The following is a 25,185-nucleotide window of genomic DNA, read 5'->3' on the forward strand; positions in this document are numbered from 1 at the left end:
TACAAATAAACGAAGAAGACTGCAGCGCTTATTGTCCCCTAGTGGCCATCTGGAAAACAACACGGTGTTAACTTTAAACAGTCTATTGGTTTTACAAATGTATAGTCAGACTACATCAGGGGTGCCCAACCTTTTTTGAACCGAGAGCTACTTTTACAGGTAAATACACACTTCTACTTGTATAAAACTGACCTTTGTATGATTAATACTTCATAAAATACTGCAGATCCTTTATCTTAGCTCTTTCTAATCTACACACATACAAGTATTTAACTGAAAGTTACACAACGGTGTTGTTGATACAGAGTTGGAGTTTATTCACACGTCACATACTTCAGTGGATAATGTTTTCAAGAAATATTGAACAATGCTGCCACATATGACAGGAAAAAAAGAAAATACACTGAACCCTTTCTTTGCCATTATATAAAAATAGTGTTGCTCCAAAAGTATACATTAGGCTTACTAATAAGACAACTCAGATCTGAAGCTATGAATCTGCTGCCAAAGTGCAATAAAAAAGACAAAATTAATAGAATCAAACCCTTTTCTTTTTTTTGCATTTTAGTAGAGTATAAAAATAAATGCCTTTAAAATAGGATGCAAGCAACACTAGTTTCTTAACCTGAATTGATAATAGACTATAATCAATTTAAACAGAACAGATCTTAATGTTTGCCTTCTTATACCATTTTGTACAATAATTATAATGAATAAGTTCAAACAAACTAAAACTTACAGCTGATTAATAACGGTATCTAACTTGAGTTTTTATTATGTCAAAAACCTGTTGAAATGCTACTGTTATTTTTACTGTCCCCCTAAAGCGCATCGGCAGCCTCCAGGAATGCTTCTTTCACAACTTCGCCGTCTTCGAAATACTTCATGTGTTTCGCAAGAACGTGATAAGATGCTATGGTAGCAGCCTTGCTCTTGTTGTTGGGCCTGGTGAAAATGGACTGCTGTGCATTTAGCGGTCCTTTCAGGTCCCTCACCTTTTGGAGCGTAGGGCAGAATTAGGAGGGAATTCCGTCTCGTAGCGTTTGTGCACTGTTTTGAAATGCCGCTCCTAAATTACCCTTCTTCGATAAAGCCACGCTCGCATTGCAGATAAGACAGATGGACTTTGAATTGGAATAGATACAAAAAATAATCATCCTCCCACTCCGAGTGAAAATGATATATTTTGGGCTCTTTTGCTTCTGTCATTTATTGTGGTCTTGTGTGCGGACTGTCACTCCTGTTGTCACGGACAACGTCAGCAAACTAGTACCCACTGCCCACTAGCCACGCCCCGATACCAATCACAAAGCTTTGATGCGTTCAAGTGCATTATTTTGGCACAGGAAGATTATTTGTTTGGACATTAACGATAAAACAAAATATTGTTTCTCTATTTTTAGACACATCTCGCGATCGACTGGTTGGGCACCCCTACATTATAACTGTAAAGGTTGTGGGCCACTCAATATAGGCCTACAATTTGCAATCCAAGTAGGCCTACTGATACATTATAAAGAACAGTCTACTGTAGAATTATTGCATTCAAACTTGAAGAACAAAAGTCTTAGCATTAAAATATTAAAATACCTGAAGCAAAATAAGTCAGTATGCAAAAATGAACAATTTCAGAATGATATATGGCATTGCAGTTATTGATGCATTAACGTGCATGCATACACCACTTTAATTAGAAGTATATTAGAAGTATAATATTAGAAGTATAATCATATTATGTTTTAATGACCAAACGTCACACTATAATACTGCTTAAAGTCGGTCTAAAAGATGGATGAGTCCTCAGCACTACGTAACTGAGAGACTTAAAAGAGATGTGAGTGACCACCTTCGGAAAAAACGACACACTATTTCAGTATGATTATGAGGAAGTGCGCTGATGCTCTCCAAGTCTAAAATCAAAAGTTGAAAGATATTTAAAGTTCCTCATCAGGACGTTTAAAGACATCATCTCCTCCTGCGGCACCTCACTCGATCCTCAGCCCGGACAGAGGGCTCGTCAGTGGCCGGAAGGAGAGATGAAGACCCCGCAGATGATCCGAAATTCCCCGGTGCCTCTTCTGCTGCTGCTGACAGGAGTCTGCATCAACGGGTACAAGCCTGTCATCATAGTGCATGGCCTGTTCGATGGGCCGAAAGAGTTCAAAACGATGTTTCGTTACATAAACAAGGTAGGTTTCCAAAAGCTAAATATGTGAAAAGTGTTTAATTTAGGGAGAGACTTCTGAAAGACAGAAAAAGCTCAGACCTTCAAAAAACAAAACAAAAGAGCAGAACATAGAAACGAATACCCTAGGAAATGTTTATAAGTAAAGGTTATATTAATGTATTCAAATAGTGAGGCATTACCTTGTAAGCATCTATTTACAGCTTGTAAAAGTGCTTTTAACTACTTTGTAATTAACAAAATAATACATCATCATTTATGAGATGGTTATTTTGTGTATCAAAAGTCTGAATCTGCATACATTGATGACTAAATCATCTTCAAAGTATACCATTTATTTAACAAAACTATTTATAAAACATGATATTTGTTCCATCAGTGAGGCACCACTCAGTTGAATTATTTGAATGGACCGGTCAAACATCCAATTAAACCCAAAATAATTTATTAAACGTATTGCAGGCTTAATATCTACAGCAGGGGTGCCCAACCTTTTTTGAACCGAGAGCTACTTTTAAAGTTGCCAGTCTGCCGAGATCTACCAGTCCAAATAGAGAGGCGTAGCCATTACATTACATTACTGACAACCAGGTAAATACACACTTCTACTTGTATAAAACTGACCTTTGTACGATTAATACTTCATAAAATACTGCAGATCCTTTATCTTACCTCTTTCTAATCTACACACATACAAGTATTTAACTGAAGTTACACAACAGTGTTGTTGATACAGAGTTGGAGTTTATTCACACGTCATGTGGGTAATGTTTTCAAGAAACATTGAACAGTACTGCCACATATGACACATGGAAAAAAGAAAAGACTCTGAACCCTTTCTTTGCCATTATATAAAAATAGTGTTGCTACAAAAGTATAAATGAGGCTTACTAATAAGACAACTCAGATCTGAAGCTACACAGGAATCTGCTGCCGAAGTGCAATAAAAAAGACAAAATTAATATAATCAAACCCTTTTTTTGTTGCATTTTAGTAGAGTATAAAAATAAATGCCTTTAAAATAGGATGCAAGCAGTTTCTTAACCTGAATTGATAATAGACTATAATCAATTTAAGTTTGCATTCTTATACCATTTTGTACAATAATTATAATGAATACATTCAAACAAATTAAAACTTACAGCAGATTAATAACGGTATCTAACTTGAGTTTTTATTATATCAAAAACCTGTTGAAATGCTACTGTTATTTTTACTGTCCCCAAAAAGCTCATCGGCAGCCTCCATGAATGCTTCTTTCACAACTTCGCCGTCTTTGAAAGACTTCATGTGTTTCGCAAGAACGTGACTGACACGATAAGATGCTATGGTAGCAGCCTTGCTCTTGTTGTTGGGCCTGGTGGAAATGGACTGCTGTGCATGTAGCTGTCCTTTCAGGCCCCTCCCCTTTTGGGAGCGTAGGGCAGAATTAGGAGGGAATTCCGTCTCGTAGCGTTTGTGCACTGTTTTGAAATGCCGCTCCTAAATTACCCTTATTCGATAAAGCCACGCTCGCATTGCAGATGAGACAGATGGACTTTGAATTGGAATAGATACAAAAATAATCATCCTCCCACTCGGAGTGAGAATTAGGCCTATATATGTTTTGCTTCTGCCATAATTGCGGTCTTGTGTGTGTGCGGACTGTCACTCCTGTTGACACGAACAACGTTGGCAAACTAGTGCACACTGCCCACTGCTCACCAGCTACACCGGCCAGCCACACATGGGGTCACGCCGGCCAATCACAAAGCTTTGATGCGTTCAAGTGCATTATTCTGGCACAGGAAGTTATGTTACAGGACATTAACGATAAAACAGAATATTGTTGTTCTATTTTTAGACACATCTCGCGATCGACTGGGAATCTCCCCACGATCGACCGGTCGATCGCGATCGACTGGTTGGGCACCCCTGATCTACAGTATAGCGATGCAGATTATTCTAAAGGCAGTCAGATTTCAAGAAGAGTGAAAATCAGCAAGCAGTTTTAATGTTAGGATTTCTGGCTCTCTGTCATATCTTATTTCTCCAGATCAGTTTTGTTTTAGAAGAATTAGAATATAATTGAATGATGGGATGAAACCCTCTTTTAATGTTCACACATGCAGAGCACACAGCACACACAGTGAAATGTGTTCTCTGCATTTAACCCATCCTAGTACTAGGAGCAGTGGGCAGCTATTGTACAGCGCCCGGGGAGCAATGGGAGTGAGGGGGGAAGGGGGGTGTCCGGTGCCTTGCTCAAGGGCACCACGGCAGGGCAGGAGGTGAAATGGGACCTCTCCAAGTAGCAGTCAACACTCCATATTTAGGTCTGGTCGGGGACTTGAACCGGCGACCCTACAGCTCCCAGTCCAAGCACCTACTGCCGGACATGACACCCACCTGACTGAATCGAATAATAACATAAACAGAAATCAGACTGGTAGTTTGCTGACTGTTGATTTGTTCTGTGTTCACCAGGGTTTTGTAACTTCCTTTGAATGATTGTATTCCTAGGTGCATCCAGGCACTGAGGTGAAGGTGATTGACTTGTATGACAACCTGTCCAGTCTGAAGCCCATGTGGATGCAGGTGCAAGGTTTCAGTAAAGCCTTCGACGACATCGTGCAAAAGGCTCCTGATGGCGTCCATCTTCTGTGCTTCTCACAAGGTCCTAACACTGCATCAAACAACATACACTATTTAGCCATATAGGAAAATGTCTCTAAGCATAAAGCATCTACATCTGACAAAAGTCTTCATCTGTAATGCTACCCTAAGAACTAGCAATGTGTTTCAAAGCTGTTTATTTTGTATCTTAACTAGGTTTATTTTAAGACAAATGTACATCAGCAGGATTTGGGGTCTTGACTTTAGTATTGGACTGCTTCAGTGTAAAGAGAGTCATCAGTCAGTCTGACAGAGACCAAGATAATGTGGAACAACTTTGGGTGTTATAATCTGTGCAAGGACAATCTCACAGAGCAAAGGAGAACAGTGTCAATTCAACCAAATATCCATCATGAGTATATGTAAGAATATTAAGTTAACAAAGTTGCAAAAAACAATGCCGCAAGAAGGTTGTTGATTGCATGACCTTGATGATCTGATTTGCCTTTCACACACACACACACACACACACACACACACACACACACACACACACACACACACACACACACACACACACACACACACACACACACACACACACACACACACACACACACACACACACACACACACACACACACACACACACACACACACATACACACATACGCATACATCAGAACAGTATACATATGTGGCCAAACGTTCATGAACAAGGACTAAACACAGACACACAGCTGTGCAGTGCAATGCAATATTTAACCCATATGTTCAAAAGACACCTGACCTGCCCAAACATACATGAAGTTGAGGAACAATATCATGTCAACTCTTACTTCCTTATTTCGGGCATACCGAAATAAGCACCTTTTTCTACTGAAGTGGCTCATGGTTTAGCTTTTAAGAAAACCTTTAACCAACTATTATGGACCGATGTCATTACGTTTAGTAGAGAACTATAGACTATGGTCCACTTGTTTTAACGTACCCTGCAAAATATCTCAAACATATAGGCAAATCTATTTTATTCCGATGATGACTTTGAAAATTCTTTGACTTTCCTCTAATGCCACCAATAGGTTTTAGTTAAATGTCTTAACAAGAAACAAACTGTCAATCATTATGTATATGAGTTTCCAATGATATATAAACCAATACCTTGCAAAAACTACTATCATTCCCCTCAGCATCAGCTTTGTTTGTGTTTATTGCTAGTTAGCAAATGTTTGCATGCTTGATGTGAAAACATTTAGGTTAAAATGATTAAATTACATAAAACACACAATAAAACCACAAAGTATTATATACTTGTTTATGTTGAAAACAATGTGACTCTGTTGGGCTGTGATCGACTGGATGGTCTTGATCCAGGATCCGGAGATACTCGGGATACTACGATAGTGAACATGGTCAACATTGTACTCATTTTAAAGTGTTAGCATGCTTTGGTTAGCATTAGTTAAAAAACAATGCTATGTCAAATGTAAAAAGAAGCAAACTCTTACATTTTCAGTATGTTTTCTCCTCAAAGAGCAGGTTTCATACTAGTTAAATGGTCTGCTGTGATCCAAAAGCCCTAATGGAGGAGATAGTAAGATGGATGGATAACATATTATATGGTTTTAGGCCTACATTAATATACATTTCTTCTAAGTACAGCCTCACAACCACTAGCCATTAAGGATAGTAGAAAATATCCAGTTTTGCTAGAACCTGATGAAACACCTGCAGTGGAAGGCGCCAACTTAGTAATCAGAGTCATAACGTTCCAACCCTTATGAGATGCATTTTAGAGAAATTAAAAGAATAACTGCATCACATCTTATACTCTAAACTGGTTTGTCAGCATTGGCTTGATGTTGTGTCCTCTCCTTTTCTTTTAAAGGTGGTTTAATTTGTCGAGCACTTCTCTCCATGGCTCCAGATCACAAAGTGCACACCTTCATTTCACTGTCGTCCCCACAGGCCGGGCAGTATGGAAGTAAGGGAGCTTCATTTTGAGTTTTAATCCTGTCTGTATAACCCTTGTCCTCAAGGTAATAATGACATTTTAGGACTATCAGTTAATTCATAAGAACTTGTAACAGTAATGATTGGTCTTAGATCCTAAAGCAGAGGTTTTCAAAGTGGGAGGAGCAGAGTCTCAGTGAATGGAAAACACTATGCCACCAGTTATTTGTTAAAGAGACGGTTCATTTACAGTTTGGGTGATTTCTACTTTGCCAAAACAGAAACAAATAACTGCCTAAGGATAGACCTTTTCTATGTAATCGGATGTTATATTTAACAACAATATTAGGCTATTTTGGCTCAATTGTTGACAGTTATAGTTCAAATAATGATTTTGATCCAATGGACATGCATTTATTGAGTGAAACTAAGAAAGTAAAGGGGTCAGGGAGCACCTTTTTCCAAGCTTTGTCTAAAGGGAGGCCCAAAGTCTCAGAAACCCCTGTTCTTAATTTCCAAACACTTCTTTACTCCACAGACACAGAATACCTGAAGCGGGTATTTCCTGACTTCGTGAAGAAGACTTTGTTTCGTATTTGCTACAACAGAGTGGGACAGAAAGTGTCTATCTGCGACTACTGGAACGGTGAGCATGATGATTTGAAAAGCAGAACAATTTAAGCTTTAACTGAGGAGAACCAGCACCTATAGTATTATATTCCCTGTTGAAAAGACAATACATATATCTATGAATAATTTCTCCACAGACCCTCACCATAGGTCCCGCTACCTGCAGAGCAACAGCTTTCTGGCGTTGCTCAACGGGGACAGACCTCACGGCAAAATGAAAGGTAGTGAAATTAATTAATTAAATGAGCTGTATACTTTTGCATGTGCAGTAAACATGTACAGACATGTATTTCTACATTTGACCTTCTCAGCATGGAGGGAAAACTTCCTGCGCATCAAGAATCTTGTGCTGATTGGAGGACCAGACGATGGCGTCATCACACCATGGCAGTCAAGGTTTCATCAAATTTACAATTTGTTCTTCAGTTTATTCTCCTTAATTTTTAAATGTTTGGGAAAAATACAAATAATTATTTAGTTTAGTTGAATATATTAGCATTCTTTACATAATGTCCTGGTATATATTTTCTCTAACAATGACGACATGCTAAAATACAAACATACTAAAAGATGGTTATTGGGTTGTTTACATTAATTTAAAAAAATCAGCAAAACACAGGAAGAAAACATGAACACAAAATGAACAAAAACAACAATAAAAAAAAAAGGCTAACTGAATAAACTATCACTTCCACAATTCTCATGATATCTGAAAAAAACCCAACCATTAATTATGTTTGCTTTTTCCTGCATTTTGCAAATAAAAAAAAATGTTTTTTATGGCATTAAAGTCTTTATAACAATTACAACTTTAATACGCACATGCATGCCAATATGAACGTTGTTTTTTTAATGGAGACCTGATGTTGCAATTGTCCTTTAATTATTTTATGATGCCAATTTTTTAGGGGAATGCTAGCTTTAAAATTAATACATTTTTATTTTAGAAAACGTGTGCATGTGAGTGCCACATTTCCCCCAAAATCTCCTTACATACATATTGAGGTGCCAAACAATGAAATGGTTTCTAACAGAGTCTTCAAAATGTGTGTTGGGTGAACAGTTTCTGGTCAAAACTGCAGCATCGGTTTCAAGAAGTCTTCACCTAGACTGACTGTTTCCCTTTTTTTTTTTCCACACAGCCACTTCGGATTCTATGACAGCAACGAAACCATTGTAGAAATGGGGAACCAGGAGGTAAGTTACAAAGTGATGTATGCATACACCATTGTATCACTTCTATATTGACTGAAAGCACCACTTCATTTTTACCCTCTGGGCCCTCTGCATTATTGTAGAGATCTCTCTCTTCCTTTTTCGTAATAACCCTCCCCTCTCCTTTTGAAAGTTTTACAGAAACGATACATTTGGGTTGAAGACGCTAAACGCTCGTGGCGACGTGTCGATGTGCCTTCACTCTGGAGTGAAACACGTTCAGTGGCACTCAAACTACACCGTGTTCAGGAGCTGCATAGAGAAGTGGCTCACTTGAAAACAGAGTGAGAGATGTTAATGCAAGCTATTATTTAACTATAATAGAATATATAATCTAAACTGTATTTCATGTATATGATTTTCATAAAAGACTAAACCAAAATAAAAAAATTTTAAAGCTTCCATTCTTATTTCCTTTATGGCTGTGGGAAAAGAGACAATGGTTCTATATTTTAATGTTGTAGGTTCCAATAATGCATTTTAATAATGCGGTCAATTAACCAATGTTTAAATATTAAGATTGCAGTTATAGTTCACTTCTTTACCAGGTACATTTTTCGATTAAATATACCAAATTCTGAGGACTTTTTCTGCTAGAAATAGTCCATGGTACATTTGTCTAATGAACCTTTTTTATTAGGTTTTCCATTAAAACTTAAACCAAAAGGATACATTGAAATTCAATTTGTTTTAATCATGCTCAGATGGTCTTTCATGCAGGTAAAAGTCAGTCTGAAGCAGGCCATGCAATTCATGAGCCATGAGCGATCAATCTCTGACCTCTGGTGGAAGTTTCTGGTAAAGAGTGAATTCACACAGTGGTGAACACTCATTTGACCTCAACTCTTCGGGGTTAAGCTTTGAGGAATAATATCGAGTCTCAACCCACAGAGTGCAGCTTAGTGATATATTTCTGTCTTATGTGACTTGGTGTTAACTGATACTTTAAGAAGATCTGAAATGTTGTATCTGTATTAAATAAAGTATTGTTGGAACACCAATCTCTTAAGTATTATTTGTATGTTTGTTTTTTCAGACTTCTGCCCAAGCTATATAACTTACAATATAACTACATTGTATTGTGTTCCAGGCGTCATTTGCGCTGGAGACGGGTCCCACATCTACAGGAGAATCCAGTACATTATTGTCTTATCAAACTATTACATTTTTATCAATTTATGACATTGTCAGAGTGGCTTATTCATCTCTTTTATAATGCTCTGGTGTTTTGTTATTATTACTTTGGACAGCAGTCTTTTGTGAGGATGCTAAACTACAATAATAAAAAAAGGCCTTTAGATACAAATCATTTTACAGTACCATTAAGAACAGCCTCAAAACCCATTTGCACAATAAAAGTGAAGAGATAGTCACCATAAAAACGAATATTCTGTCCCTGGTTTAATTTGAACCCTTTAAGAATGATCTTTAATGATCCTGTTTTATTGAAAGTTATGTTATCTATGCACCTTGTCAAGCACATTTTAGGCTACATAATACTCAATGGGCCTCTGACTGCAGAGTATAGGTTACATGTTGACTCTTTAGCCCTTCACACATGATTAGATAAAAGTAGGGCAGGGGCTGTGATCAAACGCATTGATTTTAATTAATGAACTGATTCATGGGGTTGAGTTATGGATTGTGTGTTGGGCTAATAAAAAAAATGTAAAGCTTACACACATATATATAGATTACAATACAAATATAGGATTAGTATATGTTGTTCTGAAATAGTTAAAGTGTTAGTTGTTGTACTTCAAGAAGAAGAAGAAGAAGAAGAAGAAGAAGAAGAAGAAGAAGAAGAAGAAGAAGAAGAAGAAGAAGAAGAAGAAGAAGAAGAAGAAGAAGAAGAAGAAGAAGAAGAAGAAGAAGAAGAAGAAGAAGAAGAAGAAGAAGAAGAAGAAGAAGAAGAAGAAGAAGAAGAAGAACCTTTATTGATCGTATATGTTTTTATATAATTGTTTGGCACAGGAGGTGGGAGAAGCACTCAGAGTAGGCAGGGTCGGCTCTAGAACAAATCGAATGGGGGGGCAATCATTTACCAAGGGGGGGGGGGCACACACTGCCGTCAACAACCAACACACAAACACCAACGCAACTTCAATTTCAAAAAACATGCTGTAAAGTCTATTGTCTTTCACACACACAGGGTGTAGTGCTATTTCCTAGCGCACCTATGACTTGTGCATACATGCACGTTTGTGGCACAACCACCAAAACAGAAACATATGGACATAGGCCACCATATAAAAAGTGTGCAAATGTATTTTGTATCCTATCCATGTGAACATGTTTTAGGTGGGGGGTGGACCTAACCTCCTCTAGGAGGGTCTGGGGGCATGCTCCCCCGGGAAGATTCTTTTTAAAATATTGAAGTTAAATGCATCAATCTGGTGCACTTTGAGAGCAAAATGAAGAGATCTATGGATAGCCTACATCTCTCAGCATCCATATGAAACAGAACTGTACACAGATTTACTTTTTCTTTATGGATATTTTACTAATCACTCCCCTTTTAAACTGTATTCTTGTGTTACTGTCCTATAGTATTTCATACCCGTTTTTCATTTATTCTCTTATTTTTTTAATAACTAGGCTATAGGCTAATGATCATATACATGTGTTCCTCGCAAATACTTGTTTACATAAATGGTGACCAAACCGTTTGAGACCCACTGAGATAACTTACACTAAAGTGAACTATCTAAACACTGAGAGAGTCCTTACCTCTGGCTGAGGTTATACGATCCTCTCAGTCTGACAGGAGAGGACTCTCCTCCACCTTGGTGTAGAAACAGCTCTTTATATCCGTTAGCATAGCTAGCTAACCAGATGCTAACAACATTCCACGTTACCGCTCGCGCACTCACAAAATGCGATCGTGCCACACACACACACACACACACACACACACACACACACACACACACACACACACACACACACACACACACACACACACACACACACACACACACACACACACACAGAGAGAGCCGAGCTTGAATGAAACACAGAGACCCAGAAGTAGGCTACTTGTACTGTACTGTATATCATATTATTTTCGATGGCTTTACTGTATAATCAGTGTAACAGATGAACAGATTGCCACCGGCTTTCATCTAAAACACACAGCCACGTAATGATAACAAAACAAAAGTCGGGGGTCATTGGTCAAGCAACACACCAATCAGAGAGCAGCAGTGAGCACACCTCAGGCTGTGTTTTATATTTGTATTCTTTATTTCTGATGTATTTCACACAAAAAACCTTTAGTGGAAACGTTTTCACTTATATGATTAAAAAAAACAAAAAAACGGCAAAGTGGCAAGGCTTGCCCACCCTGCGTTGGGGGGGCACAGTGACTCATTTGGGGGGGCATGGCCCTCGAATGACCCCCCATGACGCCGACCCTGAGAGTAGGCCTACCAGTACAAGTACCAGAGTGAAGTAAAAGTCCTGCAATCAAAATATAACTCAAGTAAAAGTAGAAACGTATTAACATCAACCTATACTTAAAGTACCAACAATAAAAGTACTCATTATGCAGATTGGCCCATTTCAGAAAATTATAAATTACATCTTTTTTTTAATGATTTATTAGTGTTGTCAAAGCTAGTTAAAGGTAATTTATTTCAGAAACACTTTTTGTTATATTGCATGGAATGCTCTTAACATCCCGATAGCAATGCTTTGACAATAAATACATTAAAAAAAAATCATATGTGGAAGCCGTGGCGCTGTAAAAAGCACGACCAATCATTTTAGCCGGCCCGGCTAAAATAACTGGATGGCCTACCTGCCTGTCAGCCTTCCATCTGTGCACAAACGTATCTCGTGCTCTCATTGGTCATGTGCGCGTTCTTGTGTGTGTTGGAGGAGGGGCTCTGTAAGGAAGTGGCAGATTTTTTCCGGTTGTGTATTTTCAAATTCTAGCGCACTCGAGCTGGTTCCTCCAAAATTACCTACCCCACCTTTAAGGTGCAGCTAAGTACTTTGCACAGAGTAGCTTGTGTATTTTACACTTTAGTGAAATTAAAGTGTTATTTAAGTACATTTCACATCATTAAACAGAATCTACAAAGTACCTTATGGTACTAAATACATGTAGTGGAGTAAAAAGTACACACATTTACCTTTGAATTGTAGTGGGGGTAGAAGTACAAAGTATCAACACATTGAAATACTTAAGTAAAGTACAAGTCCCTCAAAATTGCAATTAAGTACAGTACTTCAGTAAATCTACACCACTGGAGGAGGGACAACATGGCTCCACTCTCCCCTCCTGTTTGCACACCTCCCCAAACAGGTATGAGCTGTGACGTCAGCAAGGTGACACCCAACGCCTCTCTTCCGTTGCCGCTCCGGTGTGCTGCGACCATAGACTGTATAGCGACGCGCCTCAGACCAGCTCCAGCAGAGATTTGTATATAAGAAACCTTACTTAACTCTCACATGTGTTTTTGTGTGTGACTTGGCATCGTTTTGATGCGAACATGAACATTTCTTCTTCGCGTATCGGACTTTAAACTTCTCTCAGCGCGTGAAAAACCCGGGTCCAGGGGTGAAAGCTAACGTAAGATTTTCAAACATACTTATTGTATCTCGCTAAATGTTTGTTTGTGACGTAAAAAGTTAACTCAACGGCGTCCAATGATTATTATATTCAGGAAACACTCACTGCTCCGCTTTCACACCGTGGCGTTACTTTCGCATTGAACCGCTGCACTTCAGTCGCTTAAAATAGAATCAGATACATGATAGTTGAACTGTTTTCCACTGGATGATGAAGCGTTTTCCCCTGGGAACAAGTCTCGTGCTGTTGTATTTAGGCAGTCAAAGGTCGAGTATGGTGGCTATATGTATCCCATGTATGGGTTAAGTTCACGGTTTCCTTAAGCAAACACATATTAACATCCTATTTAAGGGTTGTGTTTACGGTTTTCCCATTCTAACACATAATCATGTTAAGTTCACGCCACATACTTGTTTTATTTAGTCCTAATTAAATGGTTCTAAAATGATAGTCTGTATGTTTTCTGGGTTTAAAATGATTAATGGAAGTCTAGTTTCTGACTTGTGAGCGGGGGAAAGGTTCATGGAGAGACTGACTGTTGAAGAGAGTTCCATTCATCGACTGGATTTACTGTCAGCGTGGCTCAAGGTCGACGTGTCCCGCCCTGTGGGCAGCTACAGTAAACACCAGCAGATGAGCTGTAATAAAGTGAACAAAACCCCATACAGGGAAGAGATCCAACTCAATCAAAAATAAAAGGCAGACACAATATCTGAAACAGGGTGGATTATATGGCTCTATCAAACTTTATATGACCTGTTTCTATGGAAACAGAGCTGGCAAATTAATCATTTTCCATAAAGTCATTGCCAGCTGTTAGGCTAACATTAGGAAAAATAACAAAATAATCTTTCTCTCCTATAATCTCCTAAGAGGTCACAAGATCAGTCTGTGGGTCTTCTTTCTGACTCTAATAACTCGCTCACCCTTTTTCTGGTTTCCTCTGATATAATGAGCATAATTGAAAACAATAAACAACAGGTCGCGCTGAGAAATTGCTTTGGTATCACAAATAATTTGTGTGTAATTTAAAGAATGAAAACTTTTCCTCTGGTATCTAAAAAGTGTTTTTTGCCTTTTCAGATTGTTTAATTTGAGTAATTTAGGAGTCCTAAAGAGGTTACATATGCAGTATTCTTCTAATCTCATTGCGGATAAAACTGTAAAGTGTACAGCTAAGCAGATGGCTCTGTGAGGTGCTCATGATTCAGGTTAGGAATCACTTCTTTTGAATGCATCCCGGGTTTTTTTCTGTTTTGATTTACAGAGAATTTCCAACATCTATCGGGACAACAGTGTCCACGATGTCCTCCAGAGGTAAACATGAATTTTGCCGAATGTGTGGCGGAGCTCTCAAGGGAAACCAAAGGCGGTGGCTGTTTGGGGGATTGAATAAGAAGGTCGGCCCGCCTCGGACCCCGACAGAGTCTCTGAGGGGAGGCAGTCTGTCCCGGTCCTCGCAGAGCAGCCCCTGGGGTGAGTCTGGAGAATAAGGAAATAAAGCAAACTACCATGCATTAACGTCACTCATTATAGCATTATCAATTCAAATGCAAATGCAGATGTCATCTAGCTAGTGACAACTTGGGAAAGTAATACAATGTACACAAATAATAAATGTTCAATAGTGGAAATAAAATGTTGCCTTAAACTGTAGAAAAACTTAATTTTTCTCTTCACAGGCAGCATGTTATCTCTGGGTTCCTCCATGTCTCTCTCCAAGTCCCAGTTATCCCTGAACTCCCCGTCCAAAGGGATGGATCTGCTCTCCGTGTTGACCCACATTCTGGGGCAGTGTGTACCACGCGGCCATGGGCAGGAGGAGTTTGTGTGTGGCAAATGCATGTGCGTCCTGGAGCGGGTGTTCAAATTCGACACGGTGATATCCAGGGTGAGGGTGCTTTCGTCCGAGAGGCTCCAGAAGCTGATGCAGGAGAGGGACAAAATCAGACAGTGGGTGCGCCAATGCTACTACCAGAGAAACCCACGGGACCTCCAGAGCCAGGGCAGCACCAGCGAGGAGGATGGGGAGAAGGAGGGCTACAGGGAGATGCTCAAAGAGAATATGGCACTCTCAGAGTACGAGTGCTGGTCCGAGAAGTGGGACACATGCCCGTATTTTATAAGAACGGGTAAAAGATGCAGAAAGGGCAAAGGGTGTGAAGGCTGTGATTCTTTACGGGTGTCCGACTCGGATTATGAGTCTGTTTGTGGGGTTCCTCGCCATCTGCCTTTCCAACCCTTCTCCCCGCTGGCGTTGTCACGGGACAAATCTCAGAGCATGCCCCTCCACTGGCAGAGGATGTCAACCTGCAGCTCCAGCCCCTCTTCCCTGGCAGGGTCCACTCTGTCCTTACAGGCGTCTTCTCGCACAGCGTCCATTCAGTCTCTGGACTCTCTTGATTGCAACGATTCATTTGACTCACCGGGAGTTCAGTCGACTAACTTTATGCTGAAAGAGCTGAGAAGTATCGAGGGGAAGCCGGTCAGTTCTCCATCGGGGAGTAAGATCCCCGTTCTGGGCAGGAAGTGCTCGGGTACAGGTGGAGAGATGGCGTCACCCTCAGTGAACAAGGTGCTGATCTTTGGGAGTGTGGAGAACGGAGGGGAGGACATGGATGCAGAGGACGGGGATATCCTATCAGAGCTGAGGGAAGAGTTCATGCCTCTTCATGGAAAGGTGAGTGTTTTTCATTACTGTCTAAGCATGCCTTGGACTTAAAATGTACAATAAACAGTGTCTGAAAATAAGGGTGCACCTATAAACTGAGTTTGAGGGGCAAAATATTTAGAAATGTTAATAGAAAATATTATAAAAATAAACCAAGTGAAGTGCATTTTTAAGTCCCAAATCTAGAACACGATGCAGATAATCAAGTCTCTTATTTATTCCATCCATGTTTAAAACGTTTCCAATGTTATCTTTGAGAATGATCCGTATACTGATGCATTTCATTTACAAAGGCTATTCAAATCTAAATAAAAGCCAAATATTTAGAACCGTTTCCTGCTTGCTCTCAAACACACATATGATGACACACTTGAAATGGCAATATTGTGCTTTTTACTCGTGTTAGCACAAGGTGGCGATCACTGTATGCAATGTAAGTTGGGCTTTTTTTTAAATATAAACAGCAACTGGCAAGTGACCCGATTTTCCAAACGGTAGGGACAAAAGATACGTCCCAAATATTGGTTTTAAAATCCTCCGCAACTTTTTTTTTTATGATAAAGAACTCTATTCAGATGCTGTGCCTGCATTAAATATTGACACAGTGTGTATCAATAGATCAATCCGGGAGCAAGTGAGGTCAGTCCAGCAGTCCAACAAGACTCAAATAACACTTGTTTTTTAACTTAATAATACCATGACCCATGTTTACCATGAAACCATTTGTGATTCCAGAGCACCTCTGGGAGGGTTCACCACGCTGCCAAACACCTGCGAGGCCAGCTGGACCAAGCGCTGTCCCACATCAGGACCCTGGAGGCCGAGCTGAAACATGGGAGGAGCAAACCAACTGAAGTTAATGGGGCGGAGGACTGGGCACCTGTGAGCATTCCCTTTGTTCTCCCACAGTCCTTATTTGAGATGAGCATATGTCTAGAGAGAAGTTTCAGTAGTTAATTTGGAAAGTGTGTTTATTCCCTCTCTTGTCAACCAGTTAGCTTAGTTTAGCTTAAAGACTGCAAACAGCAAGTCTGACTGTTAAAAAATAACAAAATATGTAACGCTTACTTAATAAAAGGCACACTATTTTAAGTCTATCGGATAACATTAGTATCAGGTGTCCGATTTAAACGTGCTATTCTCTTCTTTCCTGGTCATAGTAGCCATCGCACCACAAAGTGTAAGTGTGACACTTGTTTTGTCATGGATAAAACAAAAGACATAACATGTTCATAATTTACAGTCATTGCCATGCTAATCTAAACTAACTGGCTGCTAGTTATATCTTCATTTTTAATTAAATCTTATGAAAGTGGTGTCAATTATCATCTGACTCGGCAAGAAAGCGTAAAGTTTTACCCAAAATATTGAACTGCTCCTTCATACAATTCAAAGTTTATCAATATATGGGTGAAAAACAAATGAATCTCTTAACTCAATGATTATCTTAAACTGAGATACATATAGGTTGAGAGGTCTTGGAAATTATGATATAAAAAGCCTTTAAAGCAAACCGTTGTTATTTTAACCTGTTTTTGGACGCAAGAAAAACAGGTTGAGTGACAGTGCAACAATTCTCAGCAGCTCCTGAGTCACATGTCCAAACAGCTCCATAAACCGCTGTGTGAATGTTGACTGAGCACAAATCGAATGCATGAAAGGAATGGAGGGTGGATGTACTGTGTTTTTGTGTCTGTTGAAGGGTGTGTCAGCATTTCCTCACTTAACGGTGGAGATAAAGACACACAAACACACTCGTACAGCCTCTCGCAGGAATCCTCCCCGACCGGTAGAGTTTGCCCAGGGCTTTGTAGTGTTATCATTAAGAAGCGCCTTAGCTGCTTCGAGTTCACATGACTTGATCTCTGCTGTTCATGTGAACACAATGTTCCTCATTCTCACAGAGTTGAATATAAAAAAATAATTTATGAGAAATATGTAGAAGTGGCAGCAGGTTTAAACATGAACAGTGCTCAGTGTAAGAGCAAATCTGTCAATGGATTTATGAATCAAAGTATATTACTATCACATTTAAAGACTGTAAAAGCCAGAGAAAAAAATATAACCTGATAACTTTGTTGTAACTTATAGCCTGCTGCTGAGCTATTAACCTCATTGGCAGGTTAGTTCTACTGAATGTGACAGCTGAGTCTAACAATAGGCTGAACATAGTACTGACCTGGAGTCTGTATCAGCAATACAATGTTGTCTGCATTGTAGTGCATTCACGTACAGTTGTATGTACTGAAGTGCACGAACAGCCACTTAGGGAAATAATGTGAAAGAACCACATAATTGAATCGGCAAAAGGATCTGTGAATGCCTATCAAACATGCATTGAGTATTTGTAAAGGAGAAAAGTATCAATGCATATTTACATTATAAATTCATCTGTGATCTTTAAATCAATAAATAGTGATGGTGAAGATGTAACATTGCATGTCCAAGAACAAAAGGCAGCAAGAGACAAATAGCTTTTCACCAGCCAAAACATCAACGCCTCATGAGTCTGTTTGTGTGTCACCATGGCGAAATGTGCTCCTGGAGACCCTTGCTGTAGTGGGAACCAACACACAATCTGTTCAGTAATTTGCCAGTTGTTTATAGTTTTGTCTTTCTAGTCTTACGTTAAAGAAAATATTAGAGGTTTTGGGCCATTTGATGGACAAAACAAGGCACTTGAGGATATTTTGAAAGGCATTTGTCACTGTATTCTGTTGTTTTGAATAATTGTCAGTTGCTAGACCTAAACCCAAGCCTTAGATTCTGGCCCCAGCCCTATTCTTGAAACTTGAATTTGACTTTTTGTTATTTGTTGTCCTCTTCCCTTCAGTTGGTCCATGAGAAGGATGGCAGCTCCCTGCTGCAGAGCCTCGGCCTCTCGCTGCACAGCCGGGAGCGTCTGATCCAGGTGGGTGAGGTGATCAGGGGGGACAGGAGTCAGTCATGCACACAGCCGTGGGATCTTCTGCCGCTGCCCGAGCTTTGGCTCTGAGCTCACAGGAATGTTGTTTGTCTGTGTAGTCCCCCTACGCCCTTAAAGTGGCAGTGCCAGAGCTGCAGTCACGTTGTCTGCTCGTACATAGTACCAGTGACACTGACGTGTGTTTGCTGCTTTTATTTTTAGCTACTGATTAACAGCAGGGGTTTTATCGTAAATCATTCTGGATGAACGTTATAACTAAACGGCCAAAGCATTCAAGACGTATAGTGAAAAGAAACACCACAGACTAACTTATCTGAGAGGTTGCTTTAATGGAATACAGCCTATTAAAGATTACAAATAAGTGACAGTTTAACCCTTTTGGACTTTTACCTTGGGTTTTGTTCTGTGCCACACTGATCAAATGTAATGTAAACAGCTCTGTACTTACTGTTTCCGTGATGAGATTTAGATGAGAATATCACGGCCACACTCGTAGTCTGGTAAATGTGAAGCCACAGACGGCAACTTGTTAGCTTAGCATAAAGATCAGAAACCTGGGGAAACAGCTGCCTGGCTCTGTTTAAACACAGCAACAACTCAATATGGCCTGTTAATTATTGAGCTGGTAGGCACATTTTACTCTGCACGAAGCTTTGCTAGCTGTTCCCCATGTTTTTGTGCTTAAATTAACTAACCAGTAAAGTCATACTTATACATACAGATATGCAAGTTAAATCAACTTTCTCAACGTACTTTTACCAATAAAACAAATAAGGACATTGCCACCTTCCAACAATTTATTTTAAAATAGGCAAAACACTTTTAGGTGTTTTACGAACATGCATGCATCTAGCTTAGAATAATACAGTGATACATCAGCTGTTTATATGCAGTGAAAATTGAGTTACATAAAACCTGGTCCCCTAAATCCTAATGTCAAAACAAATGTCACCAACATTTTCAGGAGGTACATTTAGTCTTGTGATTTTGAACAGATTTTGAGTTACTGGTTGAGTAGCTAAGTCATGCATTTGTCTGTCTAATGGAGCTGCAGATTTATGACTGCACTCCCTGATGTTTGCATATGTATCAGCGTTGCTCTGGCCTCTACAGTATCTGAACACTTGGCTCAGGTTATTCATTTATTTTGTGGGGGAAACTTTTGTATTACAGTTTTCCCCTGACTGTGCTGTCAGATGAATGTGTTTGGTGTTTGGCACTAAGCAGGCAGATGTTTCCTCTGCTACAGGAGTGTATGGGTCTGATCAGAAGGCTGTGTGTGGAGGAGGGAGGAAGTGCGGAGCTAGCCAACAAGCTGGCTGAAAATCTGAAAGAAACTACATCTGCCGACAAGGTTAGTGCTGACACTGTCCTTTTCCATCCTCATTATTGACTTGTTTTTTTCTGTCTGCTTATGATGACATTTGACCCACTTAATGAAGCAAAGCAGTTATCGGCAGGAGCAGATAGACTCAATGCTGCTGTCCCTGAAGGCTTCTGTATTAGCAGAGCAGATCTTGTGGTTCCTACTTGTGCTTTTACCTGAGGCCTGCAGGAAGTGTTACCAGTCTAGCAGCAGCATGTCAGTTATTACCTCAGGCTCTGTGGAAAAAATAAGGCTGATGTTTCACTTTTATTTTAAGTTAACTCCATTTTTACATTGAATCTCACAAAATGAACATATTGTTTTTGATTGCAGATTTGAACTTTAAGTCAAACTTGCATTGAATTATTAAGATAATTTGAAAGTATTGTTACATACAGCTGGGAATCACTGAAAACAACAACATATTCTTTTCCATATGGTGGCAACTGGCTTCTAATCACACTTTCGTCTTTGGCTGGTATGATTGTAAAATGGGTATTAGATTGAATTCTAAAACAGTCTTGAATGTAACTTGGTGAACCCTGTAGAAACCCTGGTCTGGAAGTTAACCTTAACTATACGTAAAGCAGGAGTTAGTTTGTCAAAACATAAATGCTACACCTCCTCCCGCACCACGTTGTGTTAACCAGGAAGTAAGATGCTCAAAGTAATGTTTGATGCTTTGTGATCTGTAGGCTGCCATGCAGACTTTGAGGTTGGAAGTGACCGAGAAGGAGAAGAGCATGGAGAAAGAGATCGAGGCACTCAGGAAGGCTGGAAGAGACCGAGAGAAAGACCTCGACATGCTCAACACCGTGCTGCAGTGCAACCAGGATATCATCAATGTAGGAACACACACATACACACACACACACACACACACACACACACACACACACATACACACACACATACACACACACACACACACACACACACACACACACACACACACACAACCAGGGATGGAATTGGCTGCATTGATGTTAAGACCACACACAATGTGTTATTTTAGAGTACCCAGCCCTAGTAGGTACTGTATACATTTTTACTCTGTCCCCTGCGCTGTTAACTTTGCGTGTACTTTAAGTGTTATTAAGAAAGACCTTCATTTTGTCCCCACTGCAGGACCTGCGAGTGGCTCTGGGAGAGAAGGAGCGACTGCTGATGGAGGTGGAGAAAGAGAGGGAGGTATGGAGACAGAGGGATCGAGCCCTCGCTACTGTCCTGCAGGAGAAGGACGCTCTCATCCAGGAGCTGGAGAGCTGTCGCAAAGATACACAGGTAATAAACAACAATGTCATTTCTGTTGGGGGTAGCGTCTTGGCTTCTTTACTTTTCAAAGCATTTAACATCTTCCACAGTAAGACCAAGTTGCAGAGCTTGCATTGTCTCTGTAATATTGAATAAGGAAACGTTTGCTCACAACATTTCCCCCTGTCCTGCTCTGTGATTGGTCAGGGGTTGGCAGTGGACAGAGAGGGAAATGGCGCCACCTTGTGCAAGGAGGTTGAACAACTCACCACAGCCCTGCAGGAGTACCAGGACATGGTGCAGGTGAGACATTAGCATGAGGAAAGGATTATATAACCAGGGGTGCACATAACTTTTTTAGTGAGTTACTCAGATGAGTACCAGGAGACAGCGTTTGGTACTCACCCCACACGAAGCGTGGTCCTCCTCAGTGTCTCCTTCACTGTCCTCTATTTACACTTCTTGCATGCTAGATGATGAAGATGATGAAGATGCACCTCCCTGTCTCTTTTTAAGCCTCGGATTTGCTTTCTTCAAAACTGTGAAGTCCTTGCATTTCCTGAGGCCAAGTGGAAGGATCAAATACTAAGAAATCATCACATGACTTGAAGTCATATGTGGGAAGTTACTAAGTACACTTCTTCAAGTACTCGACTTAAGTACAATTTTGAGGTATTTGTACTTTACTTGACTTTGATTTAATTTGTAAAATTAGCTGCACCTTTACCAGCTTTGAGAACACTTTCATGATCAATCATTACAAAACATATCATATATATTATTCTGAAATGGACCAATCTGCACAATGACTACTTTTACTGTCGCTACTTTAACTATATTTTGATGAGAATACTTTCCTAATTTTACTTGAGTAACATTTTGAATGCAGGACTTTTATTGTAACAGAGTAACAGTCTGGTACTTCTACTTTTACTCAAGTACAATATCTGAGTACTTCTTCCACCTCTGTCTGATTTCAAACTCTTCCATAACACCCTGAGTAAGTTGGTAGCTGTGTGTTTTACTCCACTTTGTTGTAAATCAAACTGCAGCAGCTTGACCACAGAGCGTGAACGTTGTGATCAGCTGATTTTGCGCAGTTCTCCAGTGTGTGCGCGGGGCACTGAGTGTGCTCAGGGGAGTCTCCCACTGCTGACAGTTGGCGGAGTTTTGGCACAATTCTGTTGTTCATACCGACGTGAACCCTGTCTGCACACGGCGACCAGAGTTTTTGCAGGGAGCGAAACGTCAACGTAGCTGCTTAATGTCTTTGATTGTTTTTTACATGTCTCGTAGTTTACTCCATTGACTGTCTGTGTTTTGTTTAGAGGTACCCAAAGGTGCGTAGTGACACAAGTGACGTTACACAATTCAGATTGTGATGTTTTTGGTCAAATAGAAATCTCTACAATAGTCATATTGAGCTCTTGGAAGTTGGGTGGACATTGTTTGATGACACACAACACGGCAAACATCAAATCTCAGGGTTTCTAACTATTAGTTTTTCTCTTCACCAGAACCAGCAGCAGAGCCACAGTCAGACGGTGTCCTCTCTGTCAGAGCAACTCAAAGACACCCGGCAGGCGCTGAGGGAGAAAGAGAAGGAGAAGAAGGAGGCGGACAGAGTGTGGCAGAACAGCAGAGAGGACCGAGAGAGAGAGGAGAGGAAGCTGAGGGACAGTCTGGAGAAGAGAGACAAACTCATAGAGGTGCGGTGCAGGAGTATGATGCTGATTGATCTTCCATGTTAGTCTACAACCAGTGTTTTATATACTGGAGACCCACAGAGCCAAATGTTCACCAAATAAGTCCCACACACATATTCTTCAGAAAATATCATCAATTATATAAATTGTTAAAAAAACAAACATTCCTTCAATAAAAACATTAAACAATTCCAACATCAGGCAGGATTTGGTTCGGATGACTTTTTATATTTGCAAAATCATACCAATAAAAAGGTAGAAAACTAATGTTATCGGCAGCCTCTGTACAGGCTTATTGACAGGGGTGCACATAACATTTTTGCCCTGGTTCTCAAAAGAGCACCTGGAGATGTTGCTTGGTGCGCATCCTTAAAATGAAATAAACCGGACCTTTTGAGGGGGTCTTGACTTTATGAACGGGGGGAGGTGCGCTAGTGAGCACGCAGCAGGGTTATTACTGTGCGGAGCGCATAAAGCAGACCCTTCACGCGAGGGGTAGAGCGAGGGATCGCAAATGCCGTCGTGCTTGTGGACGGATTAAAACAATTAAACCTAAAAAGCTCGCAAATGATACTTTGGCGGCCGTTAATATACCTGGGCGGCCCGCCCAAGTAAAGTCTATGTGTGGGAAACCCTGCTATCTTATCAGTTCTTATGCAACTCGCAAATATCTCTCGCTCTTCTCTTCTCTCTCTCTCTCTCTCAATGTTGGTGCGCAAATGCGCCTTTTTCAAATGATCCGGTGCTCTTTTTTGGCGCACCAGTTATGTGCAGCCCTGATTATTGAGAAGGTTACGCTATAGTAATGTAGGGAATAAAAAACAAAAGTGGGTCAACAAAAGAGTAAAGTGCAACAATTCAAGTATTAGTCTGTGATAAACGTTTTCTTATTATCATTAAATCAACTCAAAAAGAAAAAGTTCCTGCACAAAAACCTGTCTTGTGTGAAATGTGTGATAATCTGAGCTTTATTATGAACAACTGTGACTGAGACCTTTACGTTTTCTTCCATGTAGCAAATCCTGGTGGATGCTGAGGAGCGGGACCATCTGTTCAGAGAGCTGCGGCAGAACCTACAGAACAAACCTCTGACCGGCATCAAACACACACTGTGATAGCCAACGACTACTGTACCGACGACATGCAAACTAATTGCACAAAAACGAAAGATTACTTTTGCACTTTCTGCACCACCTTTCTGCCTCTTCAGCATATTTATCATGGTGTACATCAAATGTATTTATATTAAGCTCTTTACGTTTTTGAGGTTCGCCAACCTGCCTTGTTTTGGTAACTTTCCTCTATCACTACCTGCATGACTCTCTGGAGTGAATCAGTCATTTCAGACTTTAGAGAGTCTGTTGTTTTCAGTAAGGAGACATGTCAAGCTTTTCATTGCTGGATATTTAATACTTGATTTATAAAAACACCTGATTACTGTGTTTAAGTTTTGAATGTAATATGGGTCTAATGGTCAGGAAGGGATTATAATTGCATGCTGTGGGATTGCTGTTGCAAACATTTCTGAACAGTTTGATTGTAACTGAGATGTAAGAGAGTCATGTGATGAACTTTCATGTTATCCTTTTGGAAAGGAGCGGGTAAAATATTGCTTTAAATCTGAATTAGCCTTTCTATGCAGTCTGTATTGTGTTTGTGTTGTCACCATTATGGTACATAACTCTACTTTTTTTGTTTACAGTGCAAGGTTAGAACTAAGAGGGGAATACTTGGGACCAAAATAATATTTTTGAATTGCTTTAATTGTAGCTTTTAAAGCCGTTTTTTCTTTTTGAACATTTCTCAATTTTCTTCAATGTTTACCTATGTTAATATATTGTTGGTCTAGGACTTATTACTGGAATGATCTTCTTTCTTTTAGCTCAAGAGAATTAAAAGCTCTGATCCAAATAACCTTTGTCTACAGACGCTGTTATTCATGCATGCTTGGTGATGCTGCTGGTTTCTGAAGTGTTCCACATTCTGTATTCACATTTTCTTCATGTTCTGTTATGTGTTAGTTGCCATAGAAAAACAAGACTCTAGGTCTATGATAAGGCTCATAAGTTTAATTGAGGCATGTCATTTTTTATTATTTCAACAGC

The 25,185-nt window shown here is 39.9% G+C and overlaps 2 protein-coding genes across 7 annotated transcripts; both read left to right on the forward strand.

The window, feature by feature from the left end:
- Window positions 1-78: 78 nt before the first annotated feature.
- On the forward strand, window positions 79-9,908 carry LOC117543235 (lysosomal thioesterase PPT2-like). Of its 4 annotated transcripts, none has more exons than XM_034211373.1 (9): window positions 79-159; window positions 1,941-2,189; window positions 4,688-4,841; window positions 6,669-6,764; window positions 7,272-7,379; window positions 7,501-7,584; window positions 7,675-7,759; window positions 8,506-8,560; window positions 8,712-9,581. In XM_034211373.1, the coding sequence occupies exons 2-9, from the start codon at window positions 2,037-2,039 to the stop codon at window positions 8,853-8,855; spliced, it is 879 nt and encodes a 292-aa protein (XP_034067264.1). In that variant the 5' UTR covers window positions 79-159; window positions 1,941-2,036; the 3' UTR covers window positions 8,856-9,581. The 4 variants fall into 4 exon arrangements, with proteins under 4 accessions (XP_034067264.1, XP_034067266.1, XP_034067265.1 ...); XM_034211375.1 differs by having other exon boundaries at window positions 94-159; window positions 2,001-2,189; XM_034211374.1 differs by having other exon boundaries at window positions 113-159; window positions 1,952-2,189.
- A 2,962-nt stretch (window positions 9,909-12,870) lies between these two features.
- Window positions 12,871-24,994, forward strand: si:ch73-95l15.5. Of its 3 annotated transcripts, none has more exons than XM_034211378.1 (11): window positions 12,871-13,007; window positions 14,425-14,633; window positions 14,840-15,837; window positions 16,564-16,710; window positions 18,662-18,739; window positions 20,004-20,108; window positions 20,816-20,965; window positions 21,249-21,404; window positions 21,582-21,677; window positions 22,892-23,083; window positions 24,097-24,994. In XM_034211378.1, the coding sequence occupies exons 2-11, from the start codon at window positions 14,462-14,464 to the stop codon at window positions 24,193-24,195; spliced, it is 2,193 nt and encodes a 730-aa protein (XP_034067269.1). In that variant the 5' UTR covers window positions 12,871-13,007; window positions 14,425-14,461; the 3' UTR covers window positions 24,196-24,994. The 3 variants fall into 3 exon arrangements, with proteins under 3 accessions (XP_034067269.1, XP_034067268.1, XP_034067270.1); XM_034211377.1 differs by having other exon boundaries at window positions 12,903-13,157; XM_034211379.1 differs by lacking the exon at window positions 21,582-21,677 and having other exon boundaries at window positions 12,903-13,157.
- The last annotated feature ends 191 nt before the right edge of the window (window positions 24,995-25,185 follow it).

The sequence above is a fragment of the Gymnodraco acuticeps genome, unplaced genomic scaffold (genome assembly GCF_902827175.1).
Source record: "Gymnodraco acuticeps unplaced genomic scaffold, fGymAcu1.1, whole genome shotgun sequence".
Taxonomy (NCBI): Eukaryota; Metazoa; Chordata; class Actinopteri; order Perciformes; family Bathydraconidae; genus Gymnodraco; species Gymnodraco acuticeps.